Raw genomic sequence first — 21,634 nt, forward strand, 5'->3', positions numbered from 1 at the left:
TTGCCTGGGTATCATCTCATTATTTTGAAAATTGATGTATAAATAAAAAGACTTGAGCATCTTTTCTACCTTTTGTATAAACTATATCTCTGGAGAGCCAAATAGATGATGAAGAAAAGGTTTTCTTTTTAGAAGAATTCCAGCAAATAAATGCAGGAGAAATCATAGAATTCTGTGATATAAACACACAGTGGAATAGTTACACAAAAGTTAAAATAAATGCACTAGAGTTATAGGGCAACAATATGGACCATATTATGAAAACATAATATTTTAAAAAAGCAAGTCATAGAGAACTATATACCATATAATACCATGCTCCTATAGCTCAATAAAGATCGCAAAAATAAACAATGTGTTCTTTAGGATGCATACATGTGTAATTAAACTTTTTGTTTTTTTTAATTCAAGGAAATGATACACAAAATTCAGGATAGTAGTTTTCTCTGGAGAAGAGGCAGGGGTTTGGGAAAGAGTAGGAATAAATACAATACTATTACTAATGTTCATACTAAGCTGATGATAAATTCAAGGGATTTGATTTTAGTTTTATGCTTCATAATTACATATGTAATGCAATCTTTTATATGTATCCAATAATGCAATTTAAAAATACTTAGGTCTTAATAAGAAAAAAGATAGAATCAGTCAATATATACCAAAATCCTTAAAAATGTCCATTCCTTTTCAGTCATAAAGTATATTTCCAGAAATTTATGGTAAGGAAACAGACAATGATACAAAAGCTACGTACAAGAAAAATCACTGTCATTAGAACAGCAAAAATAAGTGAATAAATAAAAACAAAAACCAGGAAACAACCCAATGGTCATACTAAGAAACTGAAATAAGAATAGAATTTTATGCAGCTATTTTCAAATAATAAAGTTACTATTTAACTCACTAACTTAGGAGTTAGTCAATTCCTACCTAAACTTTACGAGTTAAACCAGGGATACTTAAGCGGGACAATCTATGACTAAAAATCACATGAAATTTTACTAGAATTTTGTATACATTTACACAAGTTCACATGCTTGGCTCTAATAAGAGAATCCCTAAGTTTTTAGAGTCTCAAAGGGAGAATGGTTACTCAAAAAAAAAAAGTGTGTCTTTAGAGTAGTCTCTAAAGATGACCGACTCCCACTGAACAAAACTGCCCGGTATTCATGCTCTTATGTGAACCCTTCCTACACTAAACCTGTACTGGTCCTGTGATTCTAAGGAGGCCTGACAGCTTTCGCCTTTGTATTTTGAGAGTCCTGAGCTACCTTGTAAGCAGTCCAGCTACCTTGCTGCAGAGGCCACGTTAGAGGAGAAGAAGCCCTGATACTCGTGAGAAGAGAGCAAGGCCAAAGCACACCAACTAAGCCCAGCCTATTGGTTGTCCCCAATAAGGCAACAGCCATGGTGATGAAGCCATCATGGATCTAGGTAAGCCACTAATTGACTGCAGCCACATGAGACTCCCCAAGCATTAAGAGGCAAAAGAAAATAACTGTCCACATGAGGTCCACTTAACACACATAATCATAAAAGATAAGAAAATGGTGGCTCTTCTAAGCCAAAATGTTTGAGGGTGATTTGTTAAACAGCAATAGGTAACCAAACAGTTAAGGACTGCTGGTTTAGATGGAATAACTTCACCTAATTAAGCACCTAATATGTTGTAATACAAAAACTGAGAAAAAATATCTGAAGCTAACCATCAGAGAATATAACGTCAGTCCTCAGTCCTCTACATAATCCCTGCCCATGTGCTGAGCACGTGAGCACACACACAATGATGCCATTTATAACAGTTTCATTGAGCAAAAACAACTTTAGTTACTTTGATTTCATGTATTTTATTTACATAGGCCCTTTTAGTACACATAAATGAAACATAGATCAAGCATCTAACTTTGCCCTTCTATTAAAAGAGATGAAAAGGAGCAAGACCCTCAAATGACCCTACATTTTAAATATTACAGTGGTTACTTATGTAAATCACCTTCCTTCGCTCTAGACTTACAAAAAAAAAAAAAAAGTAGACTGAGGTTAAAGGAACTGGTATTTGAAAGGTATTTTATAATGCTAATAAAATAGTATTGTTTGTATCATATTAGGACAATTACATTGCTTACTGAAGATAAATACTTTCTCTTTATTAATTTCCATAATAATCTTGCAAATGATACTTGAGAGGAAAATAAATTCAAACAGAACCAGGAATCCTGCCCCAGAACCAAGAAGCAAAGCAGAACATAAACAATATGAAAAAGGCCAGATCCCATTTCATGTATTTAATTTGAGTGAAATGAAGATATAAACAAACTTTGTGGTGGCGCGTTTTGGGGTTTTTTTTTTTTCGGGTTTTTTTTTTTTTTTTTTTTTTTTTGGTTTTAATCTACTGCATTTGATTTTTCAAAACAAAAACATCCATTTTCCACAGCCAGCTTTCTGTTAGCCAAAAATAATGGCAAGAGGATGGCTTTGGTAAGGGCAGATTTAAATAATAACCGAACTTTTTTAACTCTAAATACCTAACCTGTGACATTTCTGGTAGAATAGTAGGTGATGACATTTCAATGTAGCCCATCTTTGTTTCAAATTTCCTTACTGCCATTCTTTAAATTCTTTAGGAACCTGGATACTGTTTGACTTTTCTAAACTTCCGATTTCTTGTTTGAAAATGAGAATCATTACGTAAAAAGTACCTAGCACCGTGCCTGACCACAGCAAATGCTCAACAACTGGTATCTACTGTTATCATACTTATTATTGATCACAAAATGACAGCAAGTGTCAAGTTTAGTAGGATACCGGTAGTTACCAGCACAATATCTATTTTCTTCCCATATCTGACAGAATCCTGAGTTTGTTCTGCTTTCTACTTTCCCCACCCACAGTCACGTCCATGACCCACAGGCCTGGAATATGCCCATGGCTGGTTCGTGGTTAACTCTCCTTTGTCAGTGATTAGCTCAGGAATGGACATGGGACCCAAAATCAGCCAATCAACAAAATGTGAGAAGTCGACTGGGGAGCTTCTAAGGAAAGTGTTTCTCACTCCTTGAAAAAGTCTACAAAAAGAAATTTTTTTTTCTTCCTTTACATATTTTCATGTGATGAGTTTTTCTGGCAACGCAGTAGCCATTCTGCCATCAGCCTGAGGAAGAGATCACCAATGACGACAGCAGGGCAAGCAAGGGACGTGGAGAACTAGATCCTTAATGTCATCAGTGGAGCTCCTGAACCAACCAATCCTGGAGTCCACCTATCTCTGAACTTCCTGTATGTGAAATTATATCATTCCTTATTGTTGAAGACAATTTGAGTTGTGATTACTGTTATCTGCAGCCCAAAGTACTCAAATTACTACAATAATGGAAAGGTGTGAAAACTGTAATGGATTTCATTAAAACTAAACTAAATTAAATTTAAACACCCTTCTCTTCGATAGAACAGAGCCCATGAATATCTAAAGCTCTTCCACAAGCAGGAACACTAGGTCTGGTTTATCAACATGAAACAAGTCATTTTGCCCATCGGAATCTGACAGTGCTTCAAAATATGCAAAGGGTTACTGAATTCAGTTGAATAGACGTTTATTTCGTACCGACTACAAGAGTAAGCCAGCAGCCTCCCCCTCAAGGAGTAACCAGGTTTTGTGAAGAGGATCAGCTTATATCATAGAAGTGGCATAAGTGCTACATCATGACACCACTGACCACAGAGGCAATAACTCTGCGGGGCTGGGCTGGGGAAGAAAGGAAGGAGGCTGCAGAAAAGAAAAGACATTTGAGCTTAATCTTGAAGAATGAACTAGGCTCCACCAGATGGATAAGGAGGGAAAGGATTCTAAACGGGAGCAGAAAGAGAAACGCACACTCTTGCCTCAAAAAACTGTGCTAAATTGTTTCCATTGCAATGAGAGAAAATAAAGAAATGAAGTGAACGATGATGGCTACGACTCTCTAATAAGAGTTACCTAGACTTGTAGATCAAAATAAAAATTACCTGTGCAATAAGCACAGTGAATTGCTGAAAACTATCCTTGATGAACTTGATGACACAGGCAGGATTTAACTTGCAAGAGTTTCTCTGAGGAAAGTCCAGGGCTGTACATAAACCCAAGTCTATACTGCTTATGCTTATTCCAGATTCAAACAGGCTACAATTCTGATGTGAAAAGCTACAAAGAAGGAACGGCTACTAAGATATAAAGTGAAAGCAAGGCAGATAAAACGAGTCACACAAAAGAAGACGTGTAAGACAAATACATGAAAAATATTTCCATTAGGAATATTGTACTATTCCACTAAATTTACTTGAGCATGAGAAAGTTTAACAGATAAAGCAGAGGCAAACCTACATTTTAAAGATAAGGAAGAAGTCAGATGAAACACATGCTCAGTAAATCTTAAATCCTTATTGTCCCCTGACATGAATTTTATAAACTGTTTTAACTATAAGCGCCAAATAGTCTTTTATATTTCTGAGAAAAAAACCACCACATTGTTATATTAGAATTCAATCAGGAGCTAATTATTCTGTTATCCATGTTAGTAAACAATGACTAATGATGGATTACAACACATATAATTTACCAGGAAATTCTGAATAATCAGGAAAACATTCTCACTTAGGGCTAGAATATAGAAAGAGATGGAAAAAACAGAACTCCTCAGCATTACAAAATATACAACTCAGTCCCAACTAACAGGACATGTAATGGTGCCAAGTGGTAACATCAATGATACCTAGCATAACTGTACGTCTCTCCTCCATAAAGAAAGCTGTCCCAGTCCTGGGACAGGTGGACATACCCTTTGAACCTGCTCCCTCCATGATGACTCAAACCCAAGTCTGATTCCCAAGCCCATGATCCCTCGTACCCCAAACTGCCTCCAGAGTGTACCTGCTCTCTTATTCCATGTGGGTACGTGTAGACCGAAAATAGCACCGTGGGATTGTAATGAAGTCTCTAATTCTTTGATGTCTAACACGGATTTTTAAAAAAATGATTACCACGCTTTCCACTAGCCAGTGCTCGTTAGATTTTTTTTTCATCAAAGTCAAAAGACAAATACAACACACAAATAAATTTTCATACAAACAAAACATTTTGAAAATAAAAATGTAAGGTATCCTTTGGTCATGGCGTGTTATATTGTGGGCTTGATCATGCTGGGATTCACTAATGAGAACCATGGCATGTGCTCAATGACAAGTTATCAAAAATGCAAACTGTTTCTGTCTTACATTTACGTATCTCTACTTTTTTTCCATGATTCACCAATAAATCTTTTTGCCCAAGCTAACCAGCCACCATGGACAGAGCTGGTTAAAACAAAACACATCTGATTCAGTATTATGTCTTTGTAACCCCTCTATCAGCAACTTTTAGAGTTAGCAGTTCGTTTTATCCACTTCTATTTGCAACAAGAACCTTGGTTAAAGTGTGTCAGGGCTAGGTATATCCCAGAAGAGTCTGGAAACATAAACAGAATTTCTGCCAGCACCATAATCCTGTCTCGGGGTTCCCTATCCATGTGGGCCCATGTGGTCACTTATTAAAGTTTCCGTTAACGCTCTCAGGGATGCTTCGGGTCAAGGATATGCACCGGATCTCCTTAGGTTCAGTCCCACCCACACACACGAGAGAAGAGACTGGTAACTTGTACGGGATGAGTATATAGGTAAGGCACACTGGGGACAACACCCCTAGCCTATCGAAATGTTGTCTTCCTACTTAAAGTATGGTCTATGGACCAGTAGGACCGGCATCACCTGGGAGCTTGTGAAAAATGCAGAATCCCAGGCTCCTCCCAGACTCCCTAAAGCATGGTCTGCATTTTAACAGGTGATTCATGCATTCTAAAGTGTGTAAAGAGTAGGTATTTAAAAAAATAGCCTGAGAAACTTTCTAAAGATACACCATTAAGATTATTATCCCAAACAACTCTCAGAAATAGGAAGCCTAAACCAAAGCCTGAGTGTAAAGAACCATGTCCCTTACACTGAAAATGTCCAGGGAAACCTTAAGAGGAACTGAAGATCTATACTTCAAGCCTCTGAGCCCTAAAGCCCTGAATTCCCTGGGCATCACTTTTTTCATAACAGCTTGCCAACATCAGATATACTATGTACCTTCAGAAAGTGATGAGTTATACCATGTACAACTTTCATAGCAACAAATTATCAATTTACAAAACTCAAAGTCAACATATTGTGCCTCACAGTCATTTAAGCTGGCAAGACTTTAAAGTACACACAAATCTGAAGTAATGCGTTGGAAATATTTGATTTATGTTAAACAGTGCTCTGGAATTTAAACATTCGTACGCTCAACCAAACCCTCTGCCTGGCCAATGGGCTCACTGACCAGCTAGCTTCCTTATACCCTTCCAACATATACTGCCCGGCTAAATTTTTAAGACCCTTCTATGTATTTTTTAAATAAATCTTATTTCAAGTACATTTCCTGAGCTGAAAAGAACCACTACCACCACAATACAATAATACCCCAAACGGCCCTGTGCTAGAAAAGGCACTGCTTGTATTGAGTGAACTGTGCCTCTAACAAGAACCTTCTAAAGAAGGAACTAAGATGGCAAAGCCACGAAGGCCGTCAGTCCAGTAAGGAACACGAAGCAGCGTGTCAGAAAGAAATTGTTTTTCTGCTCCTTTTGATGGGTTCTGCTTTCAAGTCAGGAAATTAGAAACAGGTGTGCCAGAGGGCACACACATCCTCGCTCCACACTGAAAAACACGCGTTTTCAATTTTCAAACATGAAAGGGACTCCTGTTGAATGAAAGAAGAAATGAAAATCCAGCTCTGTTTCTGTGAACCATATGAAGGGAGCTTAGAAAGTCTTTGACAAGTTGCTCGACTTACTCCCTCTCCAACTGACAGCAGGTAGTACTCGACAATAGGAAGGAAAGGCATTCTTTCAAGTGAGAACAATCAAAGGGAGAATTACATTAAGGATCATAGCATTGGCATTTTAACCCATCACTTGATCTTATGCTTCTGTTTCTACCATTTCTTCGCCTTGTGTTTTAAAATAAGAAGTCTGTTCTTTCCCAAAACAACAACAAAGCAATGCAAAATAAGTATCTGGCAAAAAAAAAAAAAAAAAGTCTGAGAAAGTACATACAACATCAAAAGAACATCTTGGGGCTCCTCTGATGCACTATAACCCACATCTACAATCTCTTTCAGAGAAAGACCTGCTTTTCTTCATGATGTCCTGAGCGCTGCTCAAGTGCTGTACACAATTTAGTGAGCACATGAGTGTGGTGGCTGGTGCCAAGCTTAGAGGCAACTGGTTTTGGTGGGACTTTGGGGACAGGGTGTACGGCAGGAAGGGAGATGCACTAATAACAACACGCAAGCTGGCAGGTGCACTGAGGTGCCTACAGAAACCCTTTGGGAGGCACAAAAGTGTCCCTTCTTAGGTACCTGGATGCAGCAGAGCCTCTTTCAGGGTTAGCAAGCCTCTGGTATATCCAGTATTTCAATGTATTTCTAGGCGGGCAAGAAAGTTCCCTAAAAGACAGACAGTAGATTAGCTATTGCTCAGGCCCAGGAGGAGTTAAAGAAGGGGCCATGGGGGGTGAATGGAGTGCTAATAGATTTCATTTGGGGCTGATGAAAATGTTCTGAAGTTAGTGGTGATAGTTGCGTAACTGTGAATACACGAAAACCACTGAATGATACACCTTAAAGGGGTAAATGTTATACTGTGCAAATTACATCTCAATAAAACTGCTATTTAAAAAACAAACAAAAAAGAAACTTTCCTATATTATCAAGTAAGGCCATAGAGTCAATGTACTTTGAGGGCAGGGAGTACCTTTACTTCTCTTTCATCATACCCAGGCTGGAGCACAAGATAAGAGTCTAAAATAGCTGTTGTTTTATAGCACGAGAGCAATTACAAGTCATCTTAAATAAGAGCAAGATACCGGAACTTATGTACTCGTATGCATGAAAAGACATCCTTTATGTCCTTTAAAATTATGTTTTGAATGATATTTAGTGATACATAAAAATGTTCATTATACAACATTAAATGGACAAATCATAATGAAAGCTAAACAATATTGTTGCTTTATTTTATCTGCCAAAAATATTAACATACTGTCACATGGGACAAAATTATCAGTTTCATTTTCCAAATTCCTTTCAATGAGCCTGTGTTATTTCACAATCAGAAAAAAATCCACTCATTTAAAACCTCTAAGATACATGATAACTAAGCCTGTCACACTAAACTGGCTTCCTAAAAAATAATCTAGCATAATTCAGAATTCTATTTTATTTTGAACCATCAGTGACTTTAGTTATGTAAAAAGTAGGCATAACACAATAATAGTTATTCAGACATGAAGTGACTTAATTAGAGTAAGCAACAGTCTCAGAATAGAATTCCTATCCCAAATAATTACTTTACTTCTTGGATATGTGCTGGTAGTTTATGTACTCTGATATCTATAAATGAACATTATTTCTTCCCCACCCCCACTAACTAAACAGTCCAAGGAGTCAAGTGCTTTTAAGATGATGTTTATAAATGTTAGGGTTTTATCTATGCTCATATCTAGAAATAATAATTCACAAAAAGATTTCTCGTGGCATTTTTCCCAACCCTACATATTATATCCCAAATTATTTCAGCTTAAGTGGTTGCTCCTTACCCTGAGCCCTCTAAGAATCTTGTTGAGTGTGACAAGATTATGAAAGTTTATTATTTCACAAGGACAAGAAGCTTCCGAGTAATCACAGTTTCACCATGTGAGAAACAACACTGCCTAATGAGACAGATAAAAGAATCAGAGTGGGCAGAAGATTCTGGATTCTACCCCAGTAGAACTAACATCAATGTATTTAACTCCTTGACCAGTTTTGCCTCTCATTATCTGAATCATTGCTCATCATTCCAGAGCAACCTCAGAGATGAAAGACTTACCTGTCTTCATCTATCTTCCAAAAGAATGTGCATCTCCCTCCTCAAAAGAGTCTCAATTTTATACAAAATAAAATTTAAATACTTAGTCGAGGCCATCTAGAGACCACCACATAACACCCCAAATCAAGTTCCACATACTTGCACTTACCCCTCTTCTTCAGGTATCCTCTGTTCTGATCAGAACACACCACTCTCAACCCTTCACCTAACTTCCTCTCAGCCCTGGGCTTGAACTAGCTCATTCCTAAATGGACCTGTCCATACTGAATGTTTTTCCTCTTTATCCCCCGCAACTCCAAACAAATTCACATGTTGAAGCCCTAACCCACAATGTGATGGTATCTTGAGGGAAATAATTAGGGTTAGATGAGGTCATGAAGGTGGGGCCCCATGATGGGATTAGTGTTTATAAAGAAGAGGAAGAGAGACCAGAGCTCTCTCTCCCTGCCTATAAAGAAGAGGAAGAGAGACCAGAGCTCTCTCTCCCTGCCTACCATGTAAAAACACAGCAAAAAGATGCCATCTGCAAGCCAGGAAGAAAGCCCTCGCCATGTACAACAACACGGATTAACCTCGAAGACATCATGCTAAGTGAAATAAGCAAGTCACAGGACAGATACTGCATGATTCCACTTATATGAGGTACTTAAAATAGTACAACTCATAGAAGCAGAGTGTAGAGTGCCAGAGGTTAGGGAAGGGGAAATGGGGACTTGTTATTCAAAATTCATAAAGTTTCAGTTATACAAGATGAATAAGTTGTAGAGACCTACTGTACAATATTATGCTTAATACATAAGTATGCTTAATACATAAGTTAACTTAATACATAAGTTAACAATTATGTATTATAGATTTAAAATTAGTTAAGGTTTCACTCAAAATGACAAAGTAGGCTTTGATTCACCTCCTCTTATGGGCATACCAAAACTACAACTATATATAGAATAACCATCACTAACAATGACCTGAAGACCAGCTAAACAGATTTTCTACAACCAAGGATATAAAGAAAAGGTCATATCGAGATGGGTAGGGGCAGAGGCACAGTCTAGTCAGGACATACACCACTGGTGCAGCAACCAGAAAGGACCCCACTAATGAGCGAGGAGTCCAAACCCCATCAGGTTCCCCAGCCTGGGAGACCTGTACCAGGAAGCAGAGCCCCATAAGATCTGGCTATGAAAACTAACAGGGCTTATATCTGGAAGGGCCAAAGGGCTGCAGGAAACCAAGAATCTAGTCTTAAAGAGCTTGTGCACACACTCACTCACTCCAACGTCCAGAGGAGAGACAGCAGTTTGAAAAATGCTTGGCCATACGTGAAAAAGATACACTGACTAATTTTAGGGCCAGTGACAGAGGGACAGTGACTTACTGGAACTTACCCTGGAGACACAAGTGCTGGCAGGGGCCATTTTCTCTTTGTTTCTTTTATTATACTCTCCTACCACCTACCTGTCCCTGTGCTAGTGGGCACCAATTCTGACACTCCCAATCAACCTTTCATCCCACTTTGGTATTTCCCTGATTTTGCACCCTGCCCAACCTGCTCACCAAGCCCAGAGACGCTCCCAAACAGCTCCAGCCCTGAAACACACAGCAGGCAGCCTCAGCTGGGCAACAGAGTCTCTGCCAAATGACTCTAGTCTCAACACACCTGGCAGGCAGCCTCGGCCAGCACTGGAGCTCCTCTACAGTAGCCCCTACTGTGGGGGGGCCAACCCCTACACACCGGCATTCCTGCAACAGCTGAAACCAAGCCTTGCTGGGAACCAACCTTGCCCAACAACATGACTGAAGCAGTGGTGGCAAGGCCTCAAAGACAGCTCTGCTGGGGACCAGCTCTTCCCACCAGCATGTCTGCAGCAGTCAAAGCCAGGCCTTGCAGCCAGCCGGCCTGGGGCCAACTCCACCCACCAGCACACCCACAGCAATCACAGACCAAGTACAACAGGAGGGAACATGCAACCTCACAAAGACCACCCCTGGAGCACCTAACTCTGGTTATCAAGGAGATTATGCTACTGGACCTCACAGGACACCTTCTACATAAGGCCACTCTTTCACCAGAAGACATAGCTGACCTACCTAATACATACATACAAACAAACAGAGAGATAAGTAAAATGAGAAGACAAAGGAATATGTTTTAAAGGAAAAAACCTGAGAAAACCCAAGAAAAAGAACTATATTTAAAAAAAGATGAGCAGTATAACAAATAAAGAGGCTCAAAGTGATGGTCATAAAAATGCTCACCAAACTCAGTACAAAAATAGATGAACAAAGGGAGAACTTCAACAGAGAGATAGAAAATATAGAAAAGAACCAATCAGAACTAAAAAATACCATAACCAAAATGAAAAATACACCAGAGAGAATCAATATCAGATTAGATGATAAAAACTAATAGATATGTGATCTGGAAGACAGGGTAATGGAAATTAATCAAAATAGGAAAAAGTTTTGAAAAATAAGTATAGTTTAAGGGACCTCTGGGACAACATCAATCATACTGACAATTGTATTATAGGAGTCACAGAGGGAGAAGAAAAAGAAAAAAAAAATAAAGGAAACCTATTTGGAGAAACAATAGCTGCAAACTCCCCTAATATGGCAAAGGAAACATCCAACTCCAAGAGGCATAGAGAGTTCCAAACAAGATGAAGCCAAAGAGACAAATACCAAGGCACACACGTCATAATTAAAAGGTCAAAAGTTAAAGAGAAAGAGAAAAATCTTAAAAGCAGCAAGAGAAAAACAACTTGTTAAATACATTGGAATCTCCCCATAAGACTATCAGCTGAGTTTTCAGCAGAAACTTTGCAGGGCAGAAGGGAGTGACATGATATATTCAAAATGATGAAATAGAAAACCTACAACCAAGAATACTCTACTTGGCAAGGTTATCATTCAGAATTGAAGTAGAGTTTCCCAGACAAGCTGGAGGAGTCTATCACCACTAAACTGGCATTACAAAAAATGTAAAAGTGACTTCTTTAGGCAGAAAGCAAAGTCCAAAACTAGAAATAAGAAAATATATACAACATAAAAATTTCACTGGTAAAGGCAAACATATAGTAAAGGTAGAAATCAGCCAATATTAAAGCTAGTTAAAAGGTTAAAAGATAAAAATAGTAAAATCATCTGTATCTACATTAGTTAAGGAATACACACAAACAGACACACAAAACACCAAAAACATAAAATGGGTAAGTGGTGTGAGTAAAAATGTAGTGCTTTTATAATGTATTTAAACTTAAGCAACCATCAATTTAAATAGACTGCCATATAAATAGGTTGTTATATAAAAATCTCATAAAAACTGCAAACCAGAAACTTTTAAAAGATACACAAATAGTAAAGAGAAAGAAATCTAAACAAAACACTAAAAAAAGTCATCAAATCACAAGGGAAGAGAGTAAGAGCAGGAGGTCTACAAAAACAACTAGAAAACAACAAAATGGCAATGACTGCATACCTATCAATAATTACTTTAAATGTAAATGGGCTAAATGCTCTAATCAAAAGACATAGGGTAGCTGATTGGATTAAAAAACAAGACCCATATATATGCTGTCTACTAGAGACTCATTCCAGATAAACAGACACGGACTGAAAGTGAAGTGATAGAAAAGATATTTAATGCAAAAACAAACAAAAAGAAAGCTGGGGTAGCAATACCTATAACACACAAAATAGACTTTAAAACAAAGACTGGAACAAGAAACAAAAAAGGGTATTTCATAATGATAAAGAAGAGAGTTATATATCCAAACACACAACATAGGAGTACCTAAATATATAAAGCAAATATTAACAGACATAAAGGGAGAAATTGAAAATAATGCAATATTAGCAGGGGACTTGAACACTCCACTTACATCATTCAGACAGAAAGCCAAAAAGAACAGTAGCCTTAAATGACACATTAGATCAAATGGTCTTAATAGAATATTCCATCCAAAAATAGCAGAATACACATTCTGTTCAAGTGCACACAAAACATTCTCCAAGAAAGGTTACATGTTAGGCCACAGAACAATTCTCAATACATTTAAGAAAAGGGGATGGACAGTTAGCTGAGCACAATCCCCACATGGGCCACTGTGAGCTGTGTCCTCCTTAAAAAAAAAAAAAAAAAAAAAAAGTTATGGTAGTTTGCTCTACCGTATATGCACATGAAATAAATTTAAGAAGACATAAATCATATCAAGCATCTTTTGTGACCATAACAGTATGAAAGTAGAAACCAATTACAAAAAGAAAACTAGAAAAAACACAAACATATGGAGGCTAAACAACATGCAACTAAATAAACCAATGGATCAATGAAGTAATCAAAGAGAAAATTAAAAAAAAAAAAAAAAAGAAACCTTGACACGAATGAAAATGGAAATACAACGTACCAAAACCTATAGGACACAGAAAAAACAGTTCTATGAGGGAAATTTATAGTGATACAGGCCTAATTTAAGAAACAAGAAAAAGAAAATCTCAAAACCTTTTAGATTTTTTGAGATTTTTAGACTTCCTAAAGAAACTAGAAAAAGAATAAACAAAGCTCAAAGTTAGCAGAAGGAAGGAAATAAGGATTAGAGTGCAAATAAACAAAATAGAGACAAAAAAAGATCAATGAAACTTAAGAGTTTGTTCTTTGAAAAGATAAATGAAATTGATAGAACTTCAGGCAGACTCATAAAGAAAAACAGAGAGAGGGTCCAAATAAATAAAATTATAAATGAAAGAGAAGTTACAACTGACACCAGTGAAATACAAAGGATCTTGAGAATACTACAAACAATTATATGCCAACAAATTGGATAATCTAGAAAAAAAATGAATAATTTCCTAGAAACATACTTGTATAATCTTCCAAGACTAAGTGAGGAGGAAACTGAAAATCTGAATAGGCCGACTAGCAGTAACAAAATTAAATCAGTAATAAAAAAACTCTCAACAAACAAAAGCCCAACACTACATGGCTGCACAGGTGAATTCTACCAAACATTTAAAGAATTAATACTACCTATCCTTCTCAAACTACTCCAAATAATTGAAGAGTAAGAAAGGCTTCCAAACTCATTTTATGAGGCCAGCATTACTCGGATACCAAAACCAGACAAAGACACTACAAAAACAAAATGAAACAAAACAAACCAGAAAATTATAAGCAAATAACTCTGATGAACATAAATGCAAAAATCCTCAACAAAATTTTAGCAAATGAAATTCAACAATACATTAAAAGGATAATGCATGGTGATCAAGTGGGATTTATTACAGTGATGCAAGAACGGTTCAATATTCACAAATCAATAAATGTGATACACAACATTAAGAAAACAAAGGATTAAAATCATTTAATCATCTCAATAGATGCAGGAAAAGCATTTGACAAAATTTAGTATCCACTGATGATAAAACCTCTCAGCAAAGTGAATATAGAGGGAATATACCTCAACACAATAAATGCCATATATGGCAAACTTACAGCTAATATCATATTCAATGGTAAAAAGCTAAAAGCTTTTTCACTAAGATCAACAACAAGACATAAATGCCCAGTCTCACCACTTTTATTCAACATACTATTGGAAGCCCTAGCCACAGCAACCAGACACCAAGAAATAAAAGCTATCCAAATTGAAAAGGGTAAAATTAAAACTGTCACTATTTGCAGATGACATATTATATATAGAAAACTCTAAAGACTCCACCAAAAAATTTAGAATAAATGGATTTAGTAAGTTGAAGGATACAAAATTAATATGCGGAAATCTGTTGCTTTATACACTAATAAAGAACTATCAGAAGGAGAAATTAAGAGAACAATCCCATATACAATTGCATCAAAAAGAATAAAATACCTAGAAATAAATTTAACCAAGGGGTGAAACACCTGTACTCCAAAAACTGAAAGACATTGATCAAAGAAATTGAAGACAATGCAAATAAATGGAAAGATATACTGTGCTCATAGATTGGAAGGATGAACACTGTTTAAATGTCTGTACTAACCAAAGCAATTTATACATTCAATGCAACCCCTATCAAAATACCAATGGCAGGGCCAGCCTGGTGGCTCAGGCGGTTGGAGTTCCATGTTCTTAACGCCAAAGGCTGCCGGTTTGATTCCCACATGGGCCAGTGGCTCTTAACCACAAGGTTGCCAGTTTGACTCCTCGACTCCCGCAAGGGATGGTGGGCTCTGCCCCCTGCAACTACGATTGAACACAGCACCTTAAGCTGAACTGCCGCTGAGCTCCCGGAGGCTCAGTTGGTTGGAGTGCATCCTCTCAACCACAAGGTTGTCGATACAACTCCCACAAGGGATAGTGGGCTGTGCCCCTGCAACTAACAATGGTAACTGGACCTGGAGCTGAGCTGCACCCTCCACAACTAAAACTGAAAGGACAACAACTTGACTTGGAAAAAAGTCCTGGAAGTACACACTGTTCCCCAATAAAGTCCTGTTTCCCTTCCAATAAAAAATCTTAAAAAAAAAAAAAAAAAAAAAGACTTACCTGCTTAAAAAAAATACAAATGGCATTTTTCACAGAACTAGAACAAATAATCCCAAATTTGTATGGAACCACAAAACCCAAATAGCCAAGCAACCTGAGGTGGTGGTGGGTGGAAGTTGGCGGTATTACGTACAGATTTCAAACTATACTACAAAGCTATAGTAATCAAACAGTATGATACTGGCACAAAAAACAAACATATAGATAAATGGAACAGAATAGAGAGCCCAGAAATAAACCCATGCTTAGATGATCATTTAAACTACAAAAAGAAAGCAAGAATATACAGTAGGGAAAGAGCAGTCTCATCAAAAAATGGTGTTGGGAAAACTGGACAGGTATATACCAAAAAAGTGCAACTAGACCATTCTTACACTACTTATAAAAATAAACTCAAAATAGACTAAACACTTAAATGTAAGACCTGAAACCATAAAACTTGTAGAAGAAAACATAGGCTGTAAACTCTTTAACATTGGTCTTAGCAATATTTTTTGGATATATCACCTCAGGCACGGGCAACAAAAGCAAAAATAAACAAATGGAACCACATCAAACTAAAAAGGTTTTGCACAGAGAAGGAAACCATCAACAAAATGGAAATGCAACCTATTGAATAGGAGATAATACAGTCATATGCCACTTAATGATGGAAATACATTCTAAAAACTGTGTTGTTAAGTGATTTCGTCATTGTGTGAACCTCACAGATGTACTTACACAAACCGAGATGGTACAGCCTACTATACACACCTAAGCTATATGGTATATCATTGTTGTATATGCGGTCTGTCATTGACTGAATGTTGTTATGCATCATATGACTGTACTTGCAAATTATATACCCAATAAGGGGTTAATATCCAAAAAATATAAAGACCTCATACAATTCAGTCTCAGAAAAACAAACAATACAATTTAAAAATGGGCAGAGGACCTGAATAGACATTTCTCCAAAGAAGACATACAGATGGCCAACAGACACATGAAAAGATGTTCAACATCACTATCATCAGGGAAATGCAAGTCAAAAGCACAATAAGGTATTACCAAATATTTGTCTAAGTGGCTATTATCAAGAAGACAAGAAATAAGTGTTGGCAAGGATGTGAAAAAAAAGGAACCTTCAGGCACCGCTGGTTTGTGTACCCACTATGGAACACAATATATTATAGCAATTCCTCAAAAAATTAAAAATAGAACTACTATATGACACAGCAATTCCACTTCTGGGTATATATCTGAAGAAAACAAAACACTGATTGGAAAAAATATATGCACCCCTGTGTTCAGTGCAGTATCATTTACAATAGCCAAGATATGGAAGCAATCTAGGTGCTCTATCGATAAATGAATGGATAAGGAAGATATATACACAATGGAATATTATTCAGCCATGAAAAAATGAAATCTTGCCATTTGTGACAACATGGGTATACCTAGATGGTATTATGCTAGGTGAAATAAGACGGATAGAGAAAGACAAATACCTTATGATTTCACTTACATGTGGAATCTAAAAAACAAACAAAAAAAACAGATTCATAGACACAGAGAACAAACTGATGGTTGCGAGAGGGGAGGTGCTAGGGGGATGGATGGAAAAGGTGAAGGGGATTAAGAGATACAAACTTCCAGTTATATAATAAATAAGTCATGAGGATATAATGTACAGCATAACGAATATAGTCAGTAATATTGTAATAACTTTGTACAAGGACAGATGGTCAACTAGACTTATCGGGGTGATCACTTCATAAGGTATATAAATGTCAAATCATTATGTTATACACCTGAAACTAATATAATATGGCATGCCAACTCTATCTTTTTTAAATGGTTAAAATGGCAAAAAACATATATATATTTTTGGTATGGTAGATCTCATGTTAAGAGTTCTTACTATGATAAAAAAATATTTTTAAAAATAATGGTGTATCTTATAAAAGACGGTGACTTCAACTCAACTAATGTAATTATTGAGGCACTACTCTGGGTCAAGAAGTGCCTATCATGTGTCAACTCATTCAATCCTCATAAATATTAAGGTAAATATATTCCTGTTTTACAAATAACCCTTTGCCAGGGTCACAACCAATGAATGAAAGAGTCTGAACAAAGACCCAGGTATCTACTCTGCTCCCTCCCTATCTAGGCAAATTTCTGTGATGCCAGACATTAGTCAGAGTTTGCAAGGTCAGCTCCTACCACCCCATCCTCTTCCTACTCCCTACTCATTACTTCCCAAACAGTGATGAGAACAAGATGCTAGAGTTTATCCCTCAGGCTAATGACCATATCCTGTCTGGCCTTAGGAGAGTCCTACCCTTACCATAACTATCTTCCTTCTGCCTTTCAATTATCACCTTCCAAGACTATAAACTTAAAATGTAGTCCAGGTCTCCAGACTTTCTGCAACAGCCTAAGGCACAAGTCTTTTTTACTTTGTCCAAACAAATGTAAAATTCTGTGTTCCACCTATCTTCTAATTTGGTCACCCAACTCTGCCATGTGTTTCCATTGTCAACCTCATAGCATCAGCCCCAGGAGAAACAAGGGTGATTACACAAAGTCCCACAAATGAAAGGAACTGGAAACTTGCTCTAATATCTTCAGGTTCTGTAGGCTGATGATGGTTAGTCCTTTAACTTGGGAAGAATATAACATGGCGAGCTGGGCATCCAAGTAAGCCTAAAGTTATCTTTAGTCATATGAAACTATCTTCAATTGATACAAGGTGGGCAAAGGAGGAAATACCCAAGGAGAAGGGAGAAAGAACTTAATTTTACAATTTTTAGCTTTACCCACACATTGCATTCTAATTAACAGAATCAAATCCATTAAGTGTGTCCTTATTACAACTTCCCCATCACCAATTTAAGAAACAAGGGTGGTGGACATCCCAAGGTAACTGATTGTCTTTTCCAAAGTGACATAGGCAGGCAAGCTCTCAGGATTTCAGCTTATAGTAGAATCCAGGTCTCCTAACATCTACACGTGAGAGTAACATTTAAATAAGAACAAATGAACTAACTGAACAACATATTGACCAACAATAAAACTGAACCAACTGATATGTCTTTGAGAAAATAAATATAAAACAATGAATTATCTATTTTAGACTTTGGTTTATTCAAATACCACAATTTTCCGTAGATATAGGGCCATACCTAATTTGGGCACAAGCTAATTCCTAAACATTATGTGTAAAGATTTCCATGTCTACCAATATTACATTAAAAATTAACATTATTCTCATCCCTTTAAAAATAAAAGACTGAAAAGCATCTGAGATCTTGCTTCCCAGTAATTGTCATCAGTTTGGTTCAAATAAACTCTTATACAAATTTAAAAAAAAACACTGAAAAACAACTTCTTGCCAATTATATTACTATGGTTTAATTTGTAGTCCCAAATTAAAACCAAGTTATGGTTTTAATTTGAAGTCCCAACATTAATTTGTTGGGACTTCACCTGATAGGTCAGTGGCTCACAGTCTTATTTTCCCACTGATATGAGGAATGGATCTAGTTCAAGAGGCTGCTACAATAGGCAGGGAGAACATGGATCTGAAATGACAGAGTCAGGTCAGCAGAAATAGAAAGAAATAAAAATATAAGAATGGTACTAAGATTTCAAGTCTGAGCAAAGAATACGATAGTGATGGCAATAACAAAAATAGGGAATTCAGGAGAACAATGGCCAAGGGGTGGGAATGAGAAACAAGGTGTTTTATTGAGTCTGCTGAATTTGACTCTACATGACACCCACAGGGACGTGTCCAACAGGAAGTAGGAAAGGACTCACGTGGGCATCAAGGGCAAAGTCTAGAGTAGAGAGAAGGAAGCCAATACCCTAAGAGATAACTGCAGAAATCATGTGAAAGCATATGGTAAGATAAAGAAAAGACAGCAGAGGCCTGTATCTGTGGTTGTTCACAACGGGAAGAGTCTATGAAAAAGGCCAAGATGGAGCAAGTCAGAGAAGCACAATAAACCACGAGAGTTCCAGGATCTACGCTGCAGACAGAAAGAAAATAACTGCTTACTGGTACATCAGAGATCACAGAAAGAGTCAAGAGTTACCAGGATAAAAAGACCACTGGATTGGGTGGTTTGTTAGAGTGGTGCGACAGAAACCAATGTCGCAAGAAACTGAAGAGAGAAAGGAAGGAAAGGCAGCCATATCCATCTTCCCTACTAATAAAGCCTGAGGATATGGGGAGAAAGGCCTAGGACTGTAACTTAATAGATAACTTAATAGATAACAGTAAACCAATATTATTTTGTCAACCATGCATATCACCAAGCATATCATATTTTAAAAAAAGCTTCAAGTCCATCTGGCACAAGCATATGAAAACTTTGATCTAAACAACAACTATTCTGCCCATTAAAATTCAACCCCTAGCGCACATGCGCGCACACACACACACACACACACACTCGTTTGTAAACGATGACTTTCCTAATACAGGTACAAAAAGATGTACATTTTTTAAAAGTGTCATTAGAGGATTGGATGTCATAAACTATACATTTCAAAGTACACCTTGTAAATTTTATGTCAATATTTTACCCGAAAGATTATCTCTGAGTTTTTGAAATGCCTTGCTACTTTTATATCATTTGTGATCTGAATTTGGCACTATCATGAGTCATTAGAGACAAAAATCTGTAAAAAATATTATTAAGGTATAGTTAATTCTAGGGTTGTGTTGAAAATGTTAGGAAAGCATTCACACTGTGATACTTACATTTTGAAACAATCCTTAAAAGCTCCCAAGTATCAAAGATCTTTTACCAATAATCCTATGTATGCAGTGTCTTAGAACATGCTTTATGTTTACATAAAAATAGTTTTCAATCATTAAATGATCTACAAGGTTGAAGTTATGAAAAATGGTCATGAAAGCAGCAAATACCTGAGGTACTCACAGCTGTGGAGTAGGGATTATGAGCTCCAGTATTTTCAGCCCAGCAGCCACATCCATAAAGAGCAGCCTGCAAAAAAACAAAATAGACAAATATAACATTTCACAAACATATGTAATTACTAGCTTTCAACAGAAGACAAAATCGTACCCACCTAATAAATTTAATAATGATGTGTATCAACTAGGCAATAATATCCGAGGTTATATAAAACCTACACAAACAACGGTTCTAACACTATCAAAACTGTATTTTCAGCTATTGTACTGGTCTAAAATTTTTTAGAAAATAGTAAAAGAAAGTTTCTTAGTCTCATCAACAGTCATTTTCCCTTCCCTGGAAAATCTTCCCCATATTGTAATTTGTCAGCTAGCTGCTCTTCTGGCCTCTTGAAATCCTTATGGTTGCCTTAAAATAGTAGTTCTCAAACTAGGTGTCTGTCAAATTACCTGAGAAACTGGTGACAGGAACCTTTGTTCCCGTATATTCTGATTCAGTGGTCTGGGGGCTGGCACAGGAAAAGGCTACATTAACCAGGGCCCAAGGAGACTGGGATGCAGGTGGTCCTCCTGTCATCCTCTGGGAAACCCTCTGTGAGAGAGCCTTTTCCATGCCTCCCTTGGGGTGACTCAATAGGAATGGCACTTAAAGATCCCTATGCTCTCCACGGTGCTAGAGTCTGCCAGATGTAAAGAAAGGAGGCAGAAAGGCCTGTTCAAGCTAATCACTTTGTGAGGTGGTGGAACACATTTATATGTCTAAAACACAACAAGGAACACAAACTACTATGGTTTTATAAAAGAATATGTCAATCATTCCAATTTTGTTTCCAATTAATGTTATCCAGAATGTCTGGATTCCTCTCTTCAATATTCACAATGACTTCTCTGACTTTGGGAAGGGAATCACAACTGACAATTTGCTACTCCTTAGAAGCAGTTAGAAAAACCCTTAGACAGAGAAATCCAAGGAGGTATGGTTACTAATGTTCATCACCACATGTTTGGTGAGAATGAAAAACTAAAAAAAACGTAAATGTCAATCAGTAAGGAAATGGATAAACATCGGCATAGCAATATGTGGAATTCACTGAAAAGTTTTAAAAAAGAATTAAATTAATTAATTAATTCCGAGAGAGAGAGAGAGAAAGAGAGAGAGAGAGAGAGAGAGAGAGAGAGAGAGAGAACCAGAGAACCATAATATATTCTATTCA

The 21,634-nt window shown here is 37.0% G+C and overlaps 1 protein-coding gene across 3 annotated transcripts in view; it reads right to left on the bottom strand.

The window, feature by feature from the left end:
• TASP1 (taspase 1) overlaps window positions 1-21,634 on the bottom strand; it is a 259,989-nt gene that overhangs the window by 126,677 nt on the left and 111,678 nt on the right. For 2 of the 3 annotated variants that reach the window (XM_081034656.1, XM_081034657.1), the window contains one exon: window positions 20,412-20,490. In XM_081034656.1, coding sequence (XP_080890782.1) covers window positions 20,412-20,490 — 79 coding nt within the window. The remainder of the gene's footprint in view (window positions 1-20,411; window positions 20,491-21,634) is intronic. The other variant, XR_013992327.1, reaches the window with a different exon arrangement.

Source organism: Rhinolophus hipposideros (genome assembly GCF_964194185.1).
Source record: "Rhinolophus hipposideros genome assembly, chromosome: 22".
NCBI lineage: Eukaryota > Metazoa > Chordata > Mammalia > Chiroptera > Rhinolophidae > Rhinolophus > Rhinolophus hipposideros.